Raw genomic sequence first — 22,515 nt, 5'->3', positions numbered from 1 at the left:
TGCCGGCCTCATGGCCCCCAACTGCCCTCCCCTGCTGGCCTGATCGCCCCTCATCGCCTCTGCCTCGGCCCCCACCACCATGGCTTTGTCCAGAAGGAAGTTGGACGGTAGGAAGATGTCTGGTCTCCCGGTCCAATTAGCATATTACCCTTTTATTAGTATAGATGCCTCAGCCCAACTCTGCCTAATTGGCTTTTCCACCACAGCAATGGAATGAATTCCCTCCAGCAGTCAATTAACTTCCTCTAGGATTTACTAATTCTTTTTCGTCCCCATTGTACTGAAATATTTCCTTCACCATTTCTGCAATCCCAGGTCATATTCCCAAACCTTCTAGGAATCATATTTTTTAAAGAATATTTTTTCTTGAAATTGTTTCTTAGGATCAGGTCCTTATAAAAAGGATTATGAGGCAATTTGGATATATTACCAAAAGGAGCCTTTGTGTATTGGCCCATAAATTGTAGAGAAAGGCCCTTTCTCTTCCTTGATGGTTTTGCAGGAAAGCTTCTGGAACTGGAATCTTCAGCTGCTGGAGTACTCATACAATTATTTTCACCTCAAAATAGCTATCACTGAAACATGAGTAAAAATTCAGATAAGTATAAAAGTCCCAAAACATGCAAATTAGTTACCAGTATGTGGACATTAACTTCTGGTAACAGGAACGTAGACACAGCACCATTAGCAGTGAATTCTGTGTAAGTTAGACAGGCTCAGGCAAGGCTTGCTAGACTCTCATGTTCCTCTGTTGGTTGATTAGGCCAGAAACCAAATGAAATACCTACTTTATTCATGAATGGGATAGGCAGGGTCTCAGATTTGGTGGTTTGACATTTTTGAAAACAGATCCTAAAACACTGATAGTCTCTTATTTAAAGCACATGATCAGAGGAATCCAAGACCTGCAGCTTGGATTGACGAACTTGAAGCTTATGATGATCTTAATATCCTGATACCCTAGTAACTTATTCTAAGTAAAACAGAATTTACCAAACTGCTCAGAGCAAATGCTGAACTGCCTCACAGGGTAGACTGATTTTATTTCTCTGACTCCCCTGGAGAAGTTCCAAGTATCTGTTTGTAAAGGTTCTGGCTCCTACAATCCAACTTACTGTTCTGAGATCAAGCACTCTCCTTTTATTTACACAGTGTAGTGATTTTACTGAAATTACTGCACAGAAAGTGCAGCCAGTTCCATTTTTAAGGGTAATGCTAGCCTGATGAAGGAGAAAATGAGATTCTTTTATGTCCCTTCTAAAGTATGATAAATTTATGGAAACTTAAGCAGGTAGCACCCAGGAATAAAGCAGACATTTCATCTCATGGCATTAAGAAGAGAACTAAATCGTTCACTGCTTTTAGTCATTTGGAAATGGTCCTCTTGACCATTTTATTTTTTTTATTGATTGATTTTAGAGAGACAGAGGAAGTGAGACAGACAGAAACATCAATTTGTTGTTCCACTTATTTATGCATTCATTGGTTGATTCTTGTATGTGCCTGACTGGAGATCAAACCCTCAACCTTGGCATACCAAGATGACACTTTACCAACTGAGCTATTGGGCCAGGGCCTTTAAATCATTTTAGATGGTAGTGTGTGTTATAGGGCAGGGAGGAAATTTTCAGTTATGATTTCTTAAAAATTGTTGGCAACTTCTGGTCTTTCTACCTTTTCTAGGAAGGAATGAAATATTGGCCAGTTTATGCCCTCAAGTTTTTGGGATGTATCTAGTAAAGCTTGCTGTGGCCATGGTACTGGCTGGTGGGATTCAAAGGACTGACGCTACAGGAACACGAGTCAGAGGTTAGTACCTATTTAAAACTTTTGAAAAGTTGTAACACATATAAGGAGAGAAACGAGAATTTGTTTTTCCTGAGTAAAAATTGCTTTTTGAGCTTTACTTTGCAAATGTAGTCTTTAAAGCTGACAGTTGTCTGGCTAATACTTAGCCTAACATCTGTATATCAGTAGCTACTTTCTAGAATTACAAAAACTAAAAGAAATCATAAATTTTTCAATGAGTAAGTTTTGCTCTAACCTCTCAGGGTGTCACAAAATAAAATCTTCACATTTCTATTTCTGTCTGTGTTTTTCATCAGATCCACCATCTTCTTGAAGAGGGAAAGATTAGAGTCCAGCCAGTGTGGTTCAGTGGTTGAGCTTCGACCTATGAACCAGGAGGTTCCGACTCAATTTCTTGTCAGGGCATATGTCTGGGTTGTGTGCTCTATCCCCAGTAGGGAGCATGCAAGAGGCAGCCTATCAGTGATTATCATCATTGATGTTTCTCTCTCTTCCTCTCTGAAATAAAATAAATATATATATTTTTAAAAATTTGTTTAAAAAGAGGAAAAGATTAGAAATAGTGCTTTTTAATGTCATCAAGTCAGCGTCCCTCCATCTGTGACTGTCAGTGTGTTTCTCTCAGACTGCTGCTCTCAGTCATCTGCCTGCTGATTTCCCTTCTGTCAATGGGTTGCAAATGTGCCATCTGCCATTTGGTGCTGCTGTAGGTCACACATTCAGGCAAAGATTACTCTATGTATGTAATTATGTCCAAGTGGCAGAAAGCTCTTTTGCTGCTAACACACTTAACTGACCTGAATCTGGCACAAAGTAGGTTTATTATGGTCTTTGTATAGGGCATATGAGAGTCATAATAACCAAAGACTAGATCAAAAGACTCCAAATACATTAATGTCAATCAGGCGGTTAGTAGGTACTTTAAAACCATGTACTGCAGTATAGAATAGTAAATGTCATAAGGTTTATGTGTATGGTATGTTTTGATAACCCACTGTTTGCAAGGCACTCTGCCAAATGTTGTACCTAAATAGGAGTTTCCTATTAATACATTTAGAAAATACTTAAATATTACTGAAGAAATTTGTTTGATCAGTGATATAATACAGCCACAGGATATTCATGTTCGTGTTGCATTTGAAAAAGAAGAGTACTTTAAGATAGATATTTCATTAAACTAAAAATTTTTTTAAATGAAATGATTTTCACTTAACTGTTGAAATCATAAATATTTATAAAGCACTTATAAAGTCCCACATTTTCAGTATTTATTTTATTTAAATTCTTTATTGTTTAAAGTATTACATGTCTCCTTTTTCCCCCATTGACCTCTCCCAGCTGCTCCCACTGCCCCCCCCCCAAGCATTTGATATTTATTTTTTATTTATTTTTAAAAATTCTCACCCAAGGATATTTTTCCCATTGATTTTCAGACAGAGGGGAAGGGAAGGAGGAGGAGGGAGAGAGAGAAACATTGATGTGAGATAGACACATCGATTGGTTGCCTCCTGCACATGCCCTGACTGGGGCGGAAACAAACCTTCAACCTAGATAAGTGCCCTTGACCAGGAAACAGGAATCAAACCTGTGACCCTTTGGTTCAAAGCTCTAACCACTGAGATAAACTGGCCAAGGTAAAAGTTCTACTTTTTCAAAGTGCTCAAATAAAAATATAATAAATAAAATCAGAAATTTTATAAGCCAAATTTTAAAAAAACAGTAAACATAGGCCTGGACATCTAGAAATAACACAAAGTCTGTTAAGAAAATTTTTATTTTAAAAGTCACCTTCAGAAATCATTTAAAGGTTGTTATTTATGATGACAGTTAACTTTGCTAAAGATATTTTAGTTAAATCTTTCCTCAGATGACCAAGTATACAACAGAAGCATTATCCATATATATAAAAGCCCAGCAACTGGAATGGTGGAACGACCAGAACGACTGGTGGCTGCAGCAGCCAATCAGCTTGATCCAGGCTCCGATTGGGCCCGCCCCCTGGCTGGCCCCACCCCTGATCTGCCCCCAACACCCGGATCGGGGGCGGGGCTGGCTGGCCAACTACCTGCGGCCCCTCCCCCTGGCTGACCCGGCCCAATGGACCGGCCACCCAGCCGGACCCCACCCGTGCACGAATTCGTGCACCGGGCCTCTAGTATAAATTATACATTGTGTTGACAATCCAAGTGGGCCATTTCCTTTTTGATTAATTATACTTGTTCATAGAAATTTAAAACTTGACATTTACTTTTTTCTAGGTGAATCTCATCTTTTATTGGTTGGGGATCCTGGCACAGGGAAATCTCAATTCCTCAAATATGCAGCAAAGATTACACCAAGATCTGTGCTTACCACAGGAATTGGATCTACTAGTGCAGGTATTTTACATAACAATTCATTTAATGTCACTACAGAAACTAATACAATGGTTTTTTTTCTTATTAAAAAGTACCTACAGTATGATAAATTTCAAGCTAATTTCTGAGTTACTGCCAAAAATGGAAGGAAATATGTAGCATTTCTTTTGTAGCTCTTAAGAAAATATTTTAAAGGCTCCACCATCACTTATTTTCCAAAAACTTATTCTATACATCTTTTTGCATCTTAGTTTTGAATGATGCTATTCACTTTTCTCATAATCTAGTGATTATCTTCATACATACTTATGCATGAAAAAGTATGTATTAGCTGGCATTGTTTGAGGACCCAGTGAGCAGAACAATGAAATAAATTAAATAGGAGGGTAAAAATTTCACTTTACATAGATAGATCATGTTGCGCTTAAGGCATTTTTATGCTCATCGATCTCACGGGCAATGGAAGCTCCTGTGGAAAATTCTTAGGTAGAAAATGTCTTAATATGTGAAAAGTGTCTTTTCATTATTGCATTGTGCAGCTTTATTCACACATTCTAATGATTCTTCAACAATGCATTTAAAAGCCTTTGCAGATAGGATGTCAAGATTTAATTACAAAATGACTTTAGGAAAAATTTATTTTAAAAGACATGTTTGATCCCATTTTGTATTTTTACTCCATTTTGACTGGGGAAATATTTCTCCTGTTCTTCTATAATGGGCCTTTGATTTTACACATTTTATAAATGTTATTTATTACTTGTCAGGGGAGCCTAACCCTGTGCTCAGATTGCTTATGAGAAATGTGTATTTTAAAGTTATCATAAAGCAGCAAATCTCCATTAATGGTCCTACATAATGAGATCTCCATTCTAAGGAGCTGAACAAAGCATGCTCCTCCGATTTCTGAATGTTTTCTTAGCTCAGATGATACCCTCATTCCCTCCAACCTCCCCTTCGGTCTCTTCTGTAGCATATTGTTTGTTTTTATTTATCTTCCCAGGACACAGCTATTTACTATGATCAAAAAAGGGGAAAAATAGTTCCAAACCTTCTAGTCATAATTCATATAGTGTCTGTAAATGAGGCTAAATGGGGTGGGGGGTGACTAGTTTCTCAGTTCCTAATGTTTGAATTCTAAATTTTTCTACTTTAATTTTAATATTTAAAATTATCTTATAGAACCATATTTTTTTTTAAATATAATTTCAGAGAGGAAGGGAGAGGGAGAGAGAGAATCATTGATCGGGTGCCTCCTGCAGGCCCACAGTGGGATCAAGCCCGCAACCCAGGCATGTGCCCTTGACACGAATCGAACCTGGGACCCTTCAGTCCACAGGCTGACACTCTATCCATTGAGCCAAACTGGCTGGGGCATAGAACCATAATTTTTAATAATAGTTTTAAAGTCTCAAACTTCTGTGAAAATTGGCTGTCCATTTACAATAAAAAGACTTAACCCTCAGTTGTCAATACAAACCAGTATTATAATTTATCAAAATAAAAGCTCAGCAGTGTGGCTCGGTTGGGCATCATCCTGTGCAGCGAAAGGTTGCTTGTTGGATTCCTGGTCAGGGCACATGCCCGGGTTACAGGCTCAAAGCCCAGTCGGGGGCCTGCAGGAGGCAGCTGATCTATGTTTCTCTCCCTCTCTCTCCCTCTCTCTCTAAAAATCAATTTTAAAAAAACTAAAACAAACACACCTTAGCAGTGAACTATAATTGGTAATCTGGCTTATATATGCTTTATTTCTAATAAGCACATATCTTGCCTGTTATATTAATCACTGAGCTCTTTGTTGGAAAATATTACTTTTATTTTTATTTTAATACTTTTAACATTTTATTTTCATTGCAATTAGACAAAAATAAAATTTTTCTTTATAGTTTTGACAGTAGGATGTATTTTATTTTTATAGTCTATGGACTAGTGGATAGTATTTTAATAATCTGGTATATTAAATTTCAAACTTTAACATTTAGCAAAATTTTGCTTCACACTCACTTTTAGAATGACAGGAAATATGTACAACTTAGATTCCATATTCAGACAAATGCCCTTTCCTCTTCCTCAAAATAAAAGCTTTAAAGTGTAGTATAGTATAAAAGTTTCCAATATGAAGGCACTGCATAACTCTGCATCATATGGCTGATGTCTTGCTTAGCAGCAAGAGCAACGAGAATATTCTACACTTAAGTTAATGGAGTATAAGAAACTTTTTGAGGAAGGACCTAGCTCTTAACAAAGAAAAAGAACCTTTTGGCCCATTTAGTTAATGAATTCCTTTCCAAGACTGCTTTTAAAAAAACTTATCTGGAAAAGCTATCAAGAATATGTCAATCTTATTCTGCATGAGTGTTGGGGATAATGGAAAGAGTACTACATGTGTGAAGATATATACATTTCCAAAATAATAACTTACCTGTTAGGGTAAAGCTAAATATACTGCCCCAAATCCAGTTTTTATATAAATGCTAATAACAGATGATCTATGAAACAGTTTTAAAGAGTTAAGTTTATAGTATTATTATAAATCTAATGAATAGATCTAAGTCATTATATTCTCCTGTTTTTAAACTGAGGGAGTTTGTATTTGCTTTTGACATGTTGATTGCACTGGGTAATGATGTATATGATTCATTAAGTGTTCTGATGTCCTAAACTCTCATAAAAACAAAAACCATAGCCAGAGGACTTTATAAAGCATTAACCACACTTGTTATTATCTTAGAAAACAAAATGAATGCTATCTAACATTACATGAACTACAATAGTAGCCATAGAAGGCTTTAAGATGGCCTGGAAATTCAGATTCTAAAGTTCTTGGTAGCATATAATTGATTTCAAATCCCTTCTTTAAGGACATGCCAAAAAATAATGGAAATTCACTCCTTAAATTAAACCAAACTATGTTATTACAGGAAGAAACATTTTAGTTGAAGTGAACTTTGTTCTTTTGAAGGTCAGTAAAATAGTGGTCCAAAGATTATTGTCCAAGAGGCTAAGACATCTTTACAACCTAGTCCAGTAATTCATATTCTTTATAAGTGCTTTAATTACATATAGAGAAGAAAATAATATATATGATTTAATCAGATTAGTTTCAGAACAAATAAAATAACACATTAGAGAAAAATTACTTAAAAATAGTTGTATTTATATTCCACAATTTGCTCAAATACTGGTTTTCTTATAAACTTTCTACAGGATGGTTTTTAAACAAATTCTTCACATTGTGTCTTAGTGAGTATGACTTACAGAATTTCAGGGAAATAGTTCTGTGTTTTAATAGCTTAATTTGTACTAAAGAGATGGGAGGCGGTCACATGCAGTCCATGTGGGATTCTAACATAACATTTAGTGAGTTTTCTGACGTGGACCATCCCTTTGATGCTGAAGGTAATGCATCTGTTGAAAGAAGTGACTGTAGATTTGGATTACTGCTCTCTGTATCTTCCAGTTTTTCTGTGTTATCTTCCCAGTTAATGTGGAATCTTGTGACTCTGGGATTAGATGCCAAAATGTTCCTTTGAAGCTATAGGAAGAAGAAAATATATAAATTGTAAACATGAAGAAAGTTAGATCACCATATACAAACAGGAGCTTGATAGAATGGTTCTTTATATTAATACTCCACAAGGGCTAAGTTCATATGCATACAAATGTATAAGTCAAAGCACCTAAAACATAACTAATAAAGAAGAACTAGGGCCGAAACCGGTTTGGCTCAGTGGCTAGAGCGTCGGCCTGCGGACTGAAAGGTCCCGGGTTCGATTCCGGTCAAGGGCATGTACTTGGGTTGCGGGCACATCCCCAGTAGGAGATGTGCAGGAGGCGGCTGATTGATGTTTCTCTCTCATCGATGTTTCTAACTCTCTATCTCTCTCCCTTCCTCTCTGTAAAAAATCAATAAAATATATTTAAAAAAAAAAAAAAAGAACTAGGGCTGCTGCAAAGAAACTATTTAGCCTAATGAAAATAAGAATTCATACTTATACTATCCAAGAAAATATCCAAGTCCTCAATACTTTTGGTTTGTTCTAGCCCTGGCTGGTGTGGCTCAGTTGGTTGGTGCACTGTTCCATACACTGAAAGGTTGTAGGTTCGATTCCTAGTCAGGGCACAAACCTAGGTTGCAGGTTCAGTCCCTGGTTGGGGTGTGTATGGGAGGCAGCCAATTGATGTTTCTCTCTCACACCAAGGTTTCTTTCTCTCTCTCTCCCTCTCATCCTCTCTGTAAAGTCAATGAACATATCCTTGGGTGAGGATTAAAAAAAAACACCCAGCATTCTAATTTCTTCATTTTATTATATACAAGGTGCCGTGCCATACAGGTAACTAATAAATTGGATCAATGGAAGGCCCTACACCAGGATAAAAAACATTCTAGCCTTATTACTTTCTACTTATGTAAATTTTCTTACATGGTAGTGTTGTATTCAATCTCAAAAATCACTAGTCACTAAACTGTTACAGTTCCCAATGGAATCATAAAATACTAATTATTTTTGAGAATACTGAATCATTGATTTCAACTTTTCACTCAGAAGCTAAGCTGCTTTCTATCACTAAAAATATTTAATACCTTTAATTTAAACTTGTAAGAGTAGCAGATAAAACAAGGCATATAGATGTTCTGAGAACAGTGTTGATATGAAAAACAAACATAAAACTTCCTCCTGCAATTTTGAGAAGAGTTACAGACAAAACTATTATTGTATAATCCGTACAACAAACATGAATTCGAATCTCCTAAGGATTAAAATGAATAGAATTATGATGTAAGGGAAATGCCATACAGAAAGTCATAAACAAAGGTCTGTTTTTCACAGGAGGCATTTTCAATTTCTGAAACCAGAGACTCAAGGTGCCTGACCAACAGTACTTACGACTCATCTGGAGAGAGTCTGAGGTCATCCATGGTAATGGAACCATGATTAGTTTTCCTACTTGGCACAAGGACCTCACATTTACCATTTTCATGGTACACTGTAAAATGGCAATTGTGTAAAAAACTGTAAAAAGGAACAGTCAGAACATTACCTTAGAAAAGTCTGGTTTTACTGGTGGATTTTCCCTTAATTCTATCTCAGTATATTCGTTATTTACATAATAGCCAACTCTAATAAATTCTTGACCTCGATAGGTGCATGTAATTAGCACAACTGTTACACCTACGGCATCTGCATCTGGAATGAGTCCTGGATTAGGTGCATCTGCCTAGAATAATTTTAAAAGAAAAGAAACACATATCACAAAAGGCTGTTAACTACAAGGAAGACTAGAATTTTGATTACTTTGAACACCATCAGTTGAGGGCATCATATTGGGGAAGACAAATGCTCATTTTTGAGACTGATGTATAGCCAGGAAATACAGTTCACGTTTCTCAAGTACCCTGGGTGCTTGAAAGCATCACTACTTCAGAGTAAAATAAATCTGACTACAGCATGTTGTCGTTTATGAGGTTTATGCAATATTCAATTATAAAACCTTTCATAAAATATAATACACAATCAATAGTTTTATTTATTGCAACCTTTTCCAGTCATAATTTTCAGACCTAAATTAGCCTATCATTTGCACTGTTGCCAGCATTAGTTACCTAAGCTCAGTTCTAATCCTATTCCTTCACCAGGTTTTAACACTTCAGATGATTACCCCCATTTCTAAAATAAAAATCTCAGTTAACTTCACCTGTAAGGCCCTTCACAATTTGTCTCCAACCCACATCTCCATTCACACTCCCTTTAACTCAGCAGTTCTCAACCTGTGGGTCGCGACCCCATTGGTGGTCAAACGACCCTTTCACAGGGGTCGCCTAAGACCATCCTGCATATCAGATACTTACATTACAATTCATAACAGTAGCAACATTACAGTTATGAAGTAGCAACAAAAATAATTTTATGGTTGGGTCACAACATGAGGAACTGAATTTAAAGGGCCAGAAGGTTGAGAACCACTGCTTTAACTCCACACCTCTCTTGTTCTGGAATTACACAGGTTCTTTAAAATAGAGTGATCTTTCATGCCTCTGCCTTGCATACACTGTCCCTTTGGCCTGAAATGTTCTTGCCTAATAGCCTGAAAAATTCATCATTTAAAGTTTGCATCAAATGTATTCTTCTTGGCTCAAAAGTTAGAATTAATAGCAATTTTTTTTATGCACTCATATTATTTGACATAAATCCTCTACTAGCAATGTCTAACAACCCAAATATGTTTACCCTTCAATCTTGCCTGTCATTCTAAGTTTTATCTTGGGTAGTAGTCCCATCCAGTTCATCTATAATAATAAAAGAATAATATGCTAATTAGACCAGACATCCTTCTGGACATCCTTCCGGATAAAGCCAGGGCTGCTAGGGAAGCCTGGGTCCCAGGTGCCTGCCGGCAGCTGGGGGGAAGCCAGTGCCAGCAGCCAGGGGAAAGAAGGCCTACTCTTGCACAAATTTCGTGCATCAGGCCTCTAGTCTTCATATATAATCTCATGTCTGGCACAGCTCTGAGCACACACTGTGTACTTAGTATTTTGAAATTTGTTCATAACTCAGTTCCTGCCCTGAAGTGGTTTATGATCTCTTTGGAGACACCAGAATGGGGACAGAGAGAGAGTCTGTCCTGAGAACATGCTGTTTATCTTAGAAATCCTGAGCATCCCTCCATGGAGGTGTTCTGGTATTTGCGGGGTCCCCAAAGAGTTCCCCGTGTACCTGGAAGTGGGTAGAGATAAGAAACAGAGGGGTAGTTTAGCAGAGCGATGGGGACTTCCCCGCATAGTGCTTCACATTTCTTCAGCAAATTGGTTCTAGGCATATTTGTGTTCTAAAATGTGTGTGCCAAAGGATTCAGCGTGGGCAAATTTAAGTAGGAAAACCTGTAAACCTCTCGGATCATTAGGATGGAGAAGTCACGGGATGGAGAAGTGAGGCAAAATAGGACAGATCAGGAGAATACTATGGCAGTTTGTTTGAAGCACGAAACAAAAACTGTATTTCAGTCCCTTTCTGCTGATAATGGTACATTTTGTAAAACTTATAGGCTGAACACATGATCTAAATCACATGTGCTTCCTCTGTTGCTTTTTGTCAATGTGCAGTTACCAAGGTAAAACCAGTGGAAAACCACTAGAAGCAAATATTTTTGAATAATTCTTCTCTTCAGCACTCTAAGCCAAAAGCTTAGGAATGTTCTTAACAACAAATACATAGGACATATTTTTAAGGGTTTGTTTAAAAAACAAGGAATTTCTTTAGAAGTTTTTATAGTGGCATAAAAAGGTGCATATATCGCTCACTGCATCTCAAACTAAGTTTCTTTACTACATCATGAATTATCAGTAAAGGACAGGTTCTCCAGGTTTGTGGGTCAAAGCAAATATTACTCCTTTATATAACAATTTCAAGAAGCTAAAAGAGTGAAATTTTAGTTCTAAACATAGAAATAGGGCACTATTTGTCAGTGATTGTACTTGACTGCTTCATTCCTCATTTAATCCTCAAAACATTCTTATGAGGTGGGATATTCGCCACATTTTATAGGTGACTAACGGAGGTTAGGGAGCCTGTCTGAAGTCATATCCTATATAATAAATATGTAATTTGCAAATGGTTATTAGTCCGTGAAGCATAATGACCGACTGCCTAATGACTGGATCACGGATCAGCAGGAGGGTGGGGCAGCGAGCTACAAGTGGGCAGCAGAGAGCTACAGGAAGGGGCAGGGCAGCAAGCTATGATGGGGGAGAACGGGGCAGTGGGCAGAGAGCAACTGGAGGGCGGCAGCGAGCTACTGGCGCACAGATTCTTGCGCAGGGCTACTAGTGTGCATAATAAGCACTAAAGTGGAATTTGAACAAGATCTATAACTGCAGTGCTTCCCCTACACACTCATTCTCTGGTACCCATGTCTTTCACCAAGATTATGCACACTCACAATCTGGGTTAACAGCACTTTGGAATTCCCTGTTTAGGAGGGGGGAGGGAAAGATAGCAGCTCTAAAGATGCCATAGGTTTGAATTAGTCTTGGCCCATATCTCAATGGGATTATCTGAGCAGCAGTGTTCATTTAAATCGGTCTCATCTGTGAAGTGAGAAAACAGGAGTCAGCAATAGGAAGAGTTCATTTTTTCTCTGGATGAAGTCTCTTCTGTGGGTTCTACTTAACTGATGGGACCCTGTTGTAGAAATATCTGCAATAAATTTAATAGTTTTGTAAAAACCTGTGGCTAGTTACTCTTTCAACTATTATAAGTATCTCTCTAATAAGCATGGATAATTGGAAAGTGACTGAATAGTTTTATACAATTTAGCATGTATTAAAAGAACTTTTGAATACAGAAGACAATGCTGCAATCTTGGCACAGATCTCAATACTGTCAGTAATACCTGAGAACATATTTTATATTAGAATTTCCCCTCACAGTCAGTAAACAGAGTAGTAGCTTTATAACAGTAACCCTTTATAAAATGTGTAGATTAGATACTTTAGTAAACTGGACTTCAATTCCAATGACCCAAGATCACACATCTCTCTTTCTACTAACATACCTTTTAACCTAGCTTCATTACTGATTATGCTGATATCAAGTTGTTGCTTTTTTTATATTATCATCACTACTAGTGGCTGAAACCATAAAGCTGCATATGACTGACTACACCAGTCAGTAGTGTGCATCTTTAATCTCTGGGGCTGCTGGACAGCACCCCCCTGAAAGTCTGATACTAAGAGACTATTCACAGAAAAGCCCAAAATTAACCACCACGTATAAAGTTACTGCATGCTGTGCAATCCCTGAAGTAAATATCACATTAACATCTCTCAGCAAACAAAATCAGGAGGCGGTGTTCCTGCATAACACAGAGACTTCCTAAAATGTGAGAGAAGTAGATAAAAAGCGAATGCAGCAGAAGCTGAGTGACTTAACCCACAAGGAAAGGGATAAGAACCATCTGATGTAGTCTGTTAAGAAACATATTTTACATACATATTTACCAAGAATGATCTTACCTGAAATACAAACATATGCCTTCCCGCAGGAACAGGGCCCACTAAAACAGAGTCTAAAACTTGATCGTATTCTTCACTTTCTGCAGAGCCCACATAGATAATTTTCCATTCCAGGTCTAGGGTTAAAACCAAAACATTATTTCATATTCAGTGATTATATTACAATATGACATCAAAAACCCTTTTAATGTCCACTTAGCCAATTTACTGGCTGCTGAAATTGGCTTTTCATAGCAGAAAATCCAGGAAGGCACTAAACGGTTCCTTAAAAAATTCTTACATTTTGTACCAGTTTCTTAAAATGCTCTTTTGTGAAACACTAGTACCTGGGCAGGTCTCCTCACAAACAGGATGGCTCAAAACCTGGGAAATGCTTCAGCCTTGTCTTGAGGGTTCATAAAGCACAGTGGCAGAGGACATGTCCGAGACATCCTTCAGTAAAGCCCAGCGACATTAGTCCGGCATCTCCCAAATGTATTTGGCTATGGAATCACCCCCCTCCTCCAATCATGTCGTATTTTAACTTACTAACCACACTTTGGAAGGACTGCCCCCCACTATGTTGCACAGATCCAAATCTTCAGAGCTCCAAAATGGAAAGTCATTGGCCAACTTCCCTGTGGCTCCGAAGGGGCTTCAGCTCATAACTGTTACAGAACCAGAGTCAGGTTTCTTCTTCAATGCACCCCTTCCTGTCATACGTTCTTTAAATTGGGAAGGAGAAACCAAGGATCCTCTTGCCACTTGATACAAGAGTATAGATGGTGGGGAAAGGCACAAGGAAGAACAAGACACACCGAAGTGCAACTATGGCATTCTGTGAAATTCAATCACTCAGATTTTATTGAACACCCTTCACAGTGTGCTCTGTGAGAACCCAGAGATGAGTAAAAAGACTGTTCTTGTGAAGGAGCTTCCTCTTTAGGGTCAGGGGAGGAGAGAGAAACCCATCTGAGACCTCCTGGGCCTCTCAGGGGTTAGCAGTGTGGACTGCCTCTTGGATTCACTGCGCTAAGACTACACCAGCCCTCCCAGAGGAGGGTATTGCTGGGTTACTTGTAGAGAATCTAGTTAGTGTCACCGTGAGTTGCCATTTTTGTGTAATTGTAGGTATTTTCATTCCCTAAATAGATACCAGAAATAGTATAGGTACTACTTATTCATACAGTATTTATAAACTACAATTTATTGAACTAAATGCTCCTTTAAGCTTATACTTTCTCTTATGAAGTCCGTAGTCATTTTCGGAGGACCTAATATGTCATTCATGGCTGTGTCCCAGGCTAGACCATTTTATTTCCTTCCAGCTTCTAGCACATTTTCAGATGCAGGGTCCTGCATCTGACACCTCAACAGATCATCTATTTGTTAATAAGATTAAGTGAGGAAACAATATGAATATCTACTCAGAAGCAACAAATACAAAGGCATAGGGAAGCAGCATGCTTGGCAAGAAAAAGCAAGACTGCTAAGGCAGGACCAGAAAGAGCAAAGAGTAAAATTACCATGACATTGGGGGGTGAAGGGCGTGGCGAGGTTGTGCAAAGTTTAGAAGACCATTAAGAAGACTTGGCTTTAATAGTAAGAGGCAAGGGAAGCCATTGTAGGGTTTTGATTAGAGGAGTGGCTACCATGGGGGTGAGAAGCAGTCGCATTCTTGATAAATCTTAAAGATAGAGGCAGCAAGACTCACTGTGTGTGTGTGCGCACGCTGTACGAGTGCATGCATAGGAGATAGGTGAGGGAACCAATCAGGCATTAATTTTAGACTTGTTCAGTTTGAGGTGTCTACTAGATATCTAAGTGGAGATAATGAATAGATCTGGTAAAAGTTTGGAAATTGTAAATAGGTAGGATTCCTAGGGAGTGAGCCTTGAGACTGTCCAAAAATGTCATGGAGATGAGGAAGACTCAATAAAGTAGGTTACAAAACTAGTGGCCAATGAGGTAGTAACCCAAAAGCCAAGCGGCAGGACTGTTTTAAGGGTGTGAACCTATTAAACTAGCCAAGTGAGGATATGACTAGGAATTGTCAAGTGTAGATTTGCATATTTTGTTCATTTCATATGTATTTGTACCTCAAAATATAGAGCCCTTGGCCTCCTAATTGGTATAAGTTGGCATTTGTGTCTGACAGGAACACAGTCATGATTTATAAACCTTTTATAAAATACCCATTACATGCTGGGCACCTCACACCTGTTGTTTACACTTCAATAGCTTTATCATATGGATTTAATTATACCTATTATGCAAACAAGGAAGTTGAGGCTCTGAGAGGCCAAGTAATCTACCTCCTAGTTAGTAAATCAAAGAATTAGAATCAAAGTTATGTCTCTGCAACTCGAAAGCCTGGGCTCTTTCCAAAAATTTAACTAGGAAGATAAATTCTTCCCTTTCTAGCCATGGGGAGATAATCTAGGCTGTAACTCAGGGTAACACCAATGCCTTGATTTTTGTTTATGGGATGCTTGCTGTAACCACTGAGTTTGAAATGCTTAGTACTCATTTCTAAATTAGCATCAATTGTTTTATTCTTAGAATTCTTAGAACTTAGATTTTATTCCCCTCTTCCTGTATTGGAAGCAGGGAAAGGCGCAGATGCTTTCACAGGTTATTAGTTGAAGGCGTTCACTCACTTATTTTAAAAGTTAACTGATTGTTTCGCTTACTTATGGTAATCCCAGACTGCAGGTATCTGTGTTGGGAGTGAGGGATTCACCAAGGGAATTTTCAACTAATTGCACTACTTGGCAAGACTTGCTGTCTAGTGGAAAGTATGTAGTCTTTGGAAAATTTGGAAGTATGAAGCACTATGCTTTACTCTGGTACAGTTGTAAGTATTCAACTAACATGTAGCCATTATTAGAAACAACTAAATTATTTTAAAAGCAAATACTCCTCTGCACTGCAGGGGTGGCTCAGTGGCTGAGCATCAACCCATGATCCAGGAGGTCCCAGTTCCATTCCCGTCAGGGCACATGCCGGGGTTGTGGGCTCCATCCCCAGTAGGGGGCGTGCAGGAGGCAGCCAAAGATTCTCTCATCATTGATGTTTCTATCTCTCTTTCTCTCCCTTCCTCTCTCTGAAATCAAGAAAAACATATTGTAAAAATAAATTTTAAAAAAATAATAAATACAATTACTCCTCAAGGCTTTTTCTGAAACAAAGCTTTTAAAGGAACGTAAAACAATGAGGGGGCTATTGACAAGTTAAAGTATCAAAAATGGTGGCCCATCTCTGGCTTGGGATTGAGACAATTATAAAGTGAAAAGAAAAATTTTTTAAATAAAGAATTTCAATAGTATAAAAGTATGGAACCTCTAAGAAGCCTTTGCCAAGTAAACTCGGTTTCCTTAATTCACACAGCCTCTAGGTGGAGTACACAAGCATGGCACCTTTTTGAAAGATTCCTTTGCAGTTTTGGTATGACTCAGCTTAAACTCTTAAAAAAAACCTAAATAAATGCCGAGTCTAGGTATCATGGGAAGTGAAGTATACAAATGGAAGGTGGTGTATTGTTAACATTAGTACTGTGAAAATTCTGAAGTGATTTAACTGAATAGATTGCAGTAAAAAATGGAACACAGTTCTGCCTCCATGAATGGCAGACTTCAACCATCCAATGTCAAGGCCCTGTAACAACATCTTTAGTCATCTAACTTCCTTGTTCAGAATTGTCTCCTAAAATGAAAATTATCACTTGAGAAATACCTGTAATCTGAAGAACTTCTAATGCCTAAACCACTATAGTATAAGTTGGAATGGACCAATCAATGGTTTCATTACATTCACCCATTTTTATATGCAATTGGCAACGGCAATAAGATGGGAAAAATTACAGACTTGAGTATTAAAAAAAAATGGGGCTGGTAGCTGAAATGTTTATAGTATTACTATGGTAAAGTACTCAAATGGTTTCAAAATAGTAAGAACATTCCCCTTTAATTTTATTATCAATGGCCTATTTAGAAATTTAACAAGTTTCAAAATGTGCACTACATGTTATACATGTGCATATATGCTTTATAAATGTATTTAAACCGTATGGAAGAGCACAGATTAAAGTGTTAACTATGGTTACTTATAGGAATGAAATGGGGAAGGTACTAAGTACAGCGGACTGTTACTCTGTATGATGTTTTGAAAGTTTATTACAATGAGTGCGTATTTTTATAATTTAAAAAATTAACACCCTAAAATATATTTTATAGATTAAAAACTAATTTAAGTTGAAAGTGCTTTATATGCTTTGATTAGTACAATAATATTAAATGCACTTTGTTAAATAGATTTGTTAAGTTCAAAGATGTGTGTCCCCCTATTTAAATTTTTAAATTACCATTGATGAAGTTAAACTTTTTCCCCTCAAATTTTGAAAATAAAGCGCCGGAGTATTTTAAGTAAATTCCCAACGATAAAACCTTGGCAAGTTTCAGCTTTCGAAATATTTATTACTGCACATATTAAGAATATCTTTTTTATTACTTTATTACTTAGAAAAAATTGTCAATATTTGTGCATTGCCATTATGACTTTACCTTTTACTTCCTAGCCCACTTTCGTGTTTTATGTTCAGGGTGTTAAATATCGAGTTATTTTCATCAGATTTCAACACGTTTTTGAATTAAACCTTTCAGACTACTTAGAAGCCAGTAGTGATTCGGTCCTGGCAGTTACTTAAGTATTTTTCTTATTTCTGCTCTTGGGTGAAATGTGACTCTATAGCTGAGCAATGTCTTTCTTCCCGAGAGAGAAGACTTCAGTCGCTAGGAACGGAGTTCCGTTGGTCGGGGGAGCCCGTGCCAGCGTCCGGGCGCCGAGCATCCGAGCATCCCGGCGCCGGCGGCGAGTGCGGGCCGGGGCCCCCGCGGCCGGGAGCGCGGAGCCTGCGCCCGCCTCCCCCGCTGGTTGGTCGAGGCAGCGAGAAATCCGCGCGAGGACAGCCTCGCTCTCCTCCCCACCGCGGCCGGCCATGGCCACCCGGGAGAGCAGGCAACTCCAGCGTTAGCTCTACGCAGGGACTCGCCCTTCCACGGGGCAGGAAGGTGGGCCGGCGGCGCCGCGTTCGTCACCCACGGAGAGGAGGCGTCGTGACGCCGGGTCGGTGGCCCGATCCTCTCCTCGGGGTAAGATGGCTCCGCTGCGAACTCGCCGGCGCGACCACAGACGCGCCTCTCCCTTCCCGGCCTTCCCGTCGGGGCCGCGGGGACCGCCAAGGCCGTTCGCGACGCGGGGCCAGTCCGGCGGGACCCCCGGCCGGCGCCGCGGGCGCGAGTGCGGGTCTCGCGAGTCGCCGCCCGCCAGACAAAGCTGACAACATGGCTACCTCCGCCCCAACAAGTTCCGAGCAAGTTGAGCGGCGGCAGGCGCCCGGCCACGGCGAACGCCTCCCGCGCCCCGGCGGCCGTCGTCCATCAACTTCAAGTTTCCCTCCAGAGCCGAGCCCGCAGCCCGCCCGGCGCTCGGCGCCGCCGCCCTCGCGAGGCCGGGCCCGGGAAACTTTCAACGTCTGCAGCCGCAACTGACAGCCCGGCGGGCGGGCGCCCACTCACCTTCAGACAGGTCCTCGATGCACTCGAAGGTGATCTCGAACTGGAAGGGGTTGTAGAAGGGAGACGGGTTGTCCAGCACCACTACATTGTTCACCTGAACCTTTGCCATATTTTGAAAGAAGCACAAACAATGGGGACGGGGCTTGTGCGGCACAGTCCAGCCCAGCGCGCGGCCGTCCCCGGAGAGCGCAGACCCCCGCCCGGCGCCGGCCCGACGTCGTGCAGCGGCGACTTGAGAAACTTTTTCCCCTTTTTATTTACACGGGAGCACTCCACGGTGTTGTGCAGCTTTCCTATTTCACTAAACTACGGCCCATTCTGCTCTGATAACTAGCAGCGTTGCTCGCGATTGGCTGCACCCGAGCTCTGACCCTCCTCCTCCAGCGAGGCCTCCGCGGCGAGAAAGAGGGGCTCCCGCTCCCGGAATGGACTCGGAAACTTTAACTGCGGCTCCACCTGCTGGTGCGGATTAGGACAAAGGCGGAGAACAAAGTGAGTGGAATGCAGGCTGGGAGGCCCGCGCGGAGGCCGCCGCCGCTGCCGCTGGCGGGGGGCGGGGCAGCGCAGGCCCCGCCCCCGGCCCGGCGGCTCCCGCGCCTCACGTCGGGCGTGGCCGCGGCGGGGCGGGTCGCGGGTCGGAAGGGGCGTGGCCACCGCAGAGGCGGTGGGGGCGTGGCCAAGGCGGGGAGGTGTGCTCGCGGCTGCCTCTGCGGTGGGAGGGCGCGATTCTGGGCCACGCCCGCCCCTCGGGTCTGCTTAGTGGTGTGTTTTGTTTGTTTTTTCCTCTTTTCATTTGTCCAACGGCTATGCTGGGTCTGCTTAATTGAGCAGATATGACTCGGTTGTATACACCAGATTAGGTTTAGCTGCCTCTGTATTGGATAATATTTGCGGTAGAGTGAAGGATTGGTTGCAGTGGAAATAAATCATATTTTATAGACCGATGCCAGCTCAAAGGAGCAAAGCCATTTTGGAAATCTAGTTCTTAGCCAATCTCTGCGTTTGGGCACGACAGGGCTGTTAAGTAGATACAAAATGTAGGGCGAGGAGACACATTTGCACACACACTTGGCTTGGAAAATCTGAATAGGTATTATTTGGGCTGCACCTCGGTCTTCCTCTCCTTCCAGTCTGGAAAGTCCTAGAATAAGAAAAAGATTACTAGAGATGTGGTCAGTTACACCCCATGTTTCTACCGTTTGAGGGCATAACAGGAACGTAAATGGAGAGAACATGGAAGTAAGGATACCAGAGGGCAGCAAATATAAGGGAAAAGGCCAGTAGAGAACGCAAAGGGATATCAAGTGAGATTTTTCAAAAAAAATGTATGGCCTAAACTGTCATTAAATAAAAATGTGTGGCACCGCACACGAGTTCCAAGGAGCCTTTGCTTGATTCATGGACATTCAATGTGGATTCATTTACGCTGCTTAACTACCATTGCTGGAAAAGGGAGAGCTTTTAACACATTTATGAGGTTGTTGAACTGTTTCTGTTTACTAAATAAAAGTGGTATAAAGGTTTAGGTTATTGCTTGCTTTTTATAAACCATTATTTTTCCTTAAGAATTGTGAATGAAACCACTGAACTTGGCTAATTAAATTCAGAGAGAAAATTAATTCTTTTCCAGGGGGGAGGGTTTCACAAAGTTTTCTTTATTCTTCAGGGGGAAGGGACACCACACTTCCACTCAATTAAGAGAAACATTTTTATCAACACAGAAGTCTTTTTTATTTTTTTCCCACTTACGCCATGAATTCATAGGGAATGGGTTCCAGCAGCTCAGGCTCCTTTCCACTGGTTCTCACAAAGTGTGCTTCTCTGGGTGGAGCAGGCTAAGGCTTCAGTTGAACCCATGTGCCTTTCTCTTTGGCTTCCTTCTTTTTCTGATCATTTTCCTTCACACGTTTCAGGAAGCTTCTTGGCTCTTAGAGAGCTTAATATGCTCAATACGTACTTTCATTCTCTTGGCAAGAATCTTGCCCTTACCTTGCTTGTCCACAATAATGCCCACTGCATGCTGGGTGACACTGTAGACTCTTCCGGTGTTGCCACGGTAACAGTTGTGGGCATTCCTTTTTGAACAGCGCCCATTCCCCTGATGTCCACAATGTCACTTTTCTTGTAGATTCGCATGTATGTGGCCAAAGGAACAACTCCATGTTTTCTAAAAGGCCTAGAGAACATATAGCGGGTGCCTCTCCTCTTTCCCTTTGTGTTAGTCATTTTGGCGAATTACTGGAAGATGGCGGTTCCAGCCGAAAGCGAGAAAACTAATTCTTAAGTATCATCTATGCTGGAATAATTTTCTCTTAGTATAGTGCCCAGAATTTTGAGTTGTCATTCTTTGGGCATTGTTCATACTTAAGTAGGTTGCTTTTGATGAAAACTTTTTCATCTGATGGTCTTTTTAAAATATGTTTTTAATGATTTCAGAGAGGAAAGAAGAGGGAGAGAGAGAAACATCAGTGATGAGGGAGAATCATCAATTGGCTGCCTCGTCCAGCCCCCCTTACTGGGGATCGAGCCCACAACCTGGGGCCTGAGGGTCTTTTGAAAGTTAATGTTGGGCAGCTAATACCAGGACTTCCCACATTTAGGAAAATTACTTAGAGTGGGGGGTCCCATTTTATTGTCAATGGATTAAATAATCAAATAGGACCTACCAAAAAAATGGTTTCCTCAAGCCCAGTTGTTTGTGTGCATTAAGTATGAGTCATACTGTGGTGATATGGAATGTATGTATAGATAACATTTTGATCCTCAAAACATCCTGGAATGGTAGGACGGGAGGGTGTTATCATCCCCACATAACAAAGGAGGACAGTGGTGCTCAGAAACCTGTTCCTTTAATTGCTGACCAAGTGCTTCTCTACTTTTTGTTCACTGTGTCAGATAATACTTAAAGTGGACTTTATGTGTAGAAAAAGCAATTGATACCATTTCCTGGAAGAAATGATATCAATTTCCACCGGCTGGCAGAAATGATATCAGTTTCCACAGGCTGGCAAACACTGTAGTAATGACTTGATTAATGAACTCTTGAGGAACAAAGCTCCATGAATGAAGTTGGCCCAGGTATATACTGGGAGTGAGAGGAGGCCCAAGCCAAGGCAAAGCTGTGGGAATCTCCCCATGAGGCACTGCAGATGATAAGCCTCCTATTGCAGAAGGGATGACTGGGGGGGAAGGGAGAGAGGGTGGAATGAATCCTGGAATGCATCCTCATACTTTATGGTTTCCATATTTATTACATAAAGTGTGTCCTCCTCCCCCATTTTTTGCTCCCCCTCTTTAATAACAGTTTCACTGTTTTGTATTGATCACTACCCACCATTAGGTTGCAATTTTGTTGAAGATATAAGCTGTGTCTGAGCCCTTATCCATAGCTGGACTATACTGTTAAACACCCTTTGGATATCTATCAATGAGATCATTGTTCTTTCTGAAGCACCATAATTATGTTTGCTGTTGACAGTTTGTTGGTGTTAATATCTTTCTGACCAGAAGAATATTAATGGAAATGCTTAGTAATTATTTTCTGTTTCATGTATCTAGTTTTTTTACCCTGTGTTCTTAGTCCTCTTATATGAAGCTCCTTCTAAACTTGTTTTCCTCCTGACCTCACTCTCCACTTATAATACATCTTCTCATGTTTTACATTCCATTCTTTTCTCTCTAACCGCCCACCTCTCCCATTCATCAGATAACCAGGAGAAATGTGGTCATAGGTAGAGAGAGGATTCAAATCTTTAAAACAGCTCTTGGCTAGACTACTGCT

General features: G+C 40.3%; 2 protein-coding genes and 1 pseudogene across 15 annotated transcripts in view; 1 reads left to right on the top strand and 2 right to left on the bottom strand.

The window, feature by feature from the left end:
- Window positions 1-22,515, top strand: part of MCM9 (minichromosome maintenance 9 homologous recombination repair factor) — a 58,107-nt gene that overhangs the window by 13,760 nt on the left and 21,832 nt on the right. For 4 of the 13 annotated variants that reach the window (XM_036318059.1, XM_036318063.1, XM_036318069.1 and 1 more), the window contains exons 6-7: window positions 1,684-1,809; window positions 4,068-4,187. The exons of 1 other annotated variant lie outside the window; for it this stretch is intronic. In XM_036318059.1, the coding sequence (XP_036173952.1) occupies window positions 1,684-1,809; window positions 4,068-4,187 (246 nt within the window). 8 more of the 13 variants (XM_036318064.1, XM_036318070.1, XM_036318071.1 and 5 more) reach the window with 8 other exon arrangements.
- On the bottom strand, window positions 440-18,877 carry ASF1A (anti-silencing function 1A histone chaperone). 2 transcript variants are annotated; one of them, XR_004968971.1, is made up of 5 exons: window positions 18,735-18,877; window positions 13,180-13,295; window positions 9,210-9,386; window positions 7,425-7,701; window positions 440-575 (listed from the first exon to the last, which is right to left on the bottom strand). XR_004968971.1 is itself a non-coding variant. In XM_036318073.1 (4 exons), the coding sequence occupies exons 1-4, from the start codon at window positions 18,841-18,843 to the stop codon at window positions 7,489-7,491; spliced, it is 615 nt and encodes a 204-aa protein (XP_036173966.1). In that variant the 5' UTR covers window positions 18,844-18,877; the 3' UTR covers window positions 7,303-7,488. The 2 variants fall into 2 exon arrangements, 1 of the variants encoding a protein (XP_036173966.1); XM_036318073.1 differs by lacking the exon at window positions 440-575 and having other exon boundaries at window positions 7,303-7,701.
- LOC118660529 lies at window positions 20,465-21,018 on the bottom strand (annotated as a pseudogene).

This window comes from Myotis myotis, unplaced genomic scaffold, assembly GCF_014108235.1.
Source record: "Myotis myotis isolate mMyoMyo1 unplaced genomic scaffold, mMyoMyo1.p scaffold_m19_p_7, whole genome shotgun sequence".
NCBI lineage: Eukaryota > Metazoa > Chordata > Mammalia > Chiroptera > Vespertilionidae > Myotis > Myotis myotis.
The sequence above is the reverse complement of the archived record's forward strand: the minus strand, read 5'-3'. Positions and strand labels throughout refer to the sequence as shown.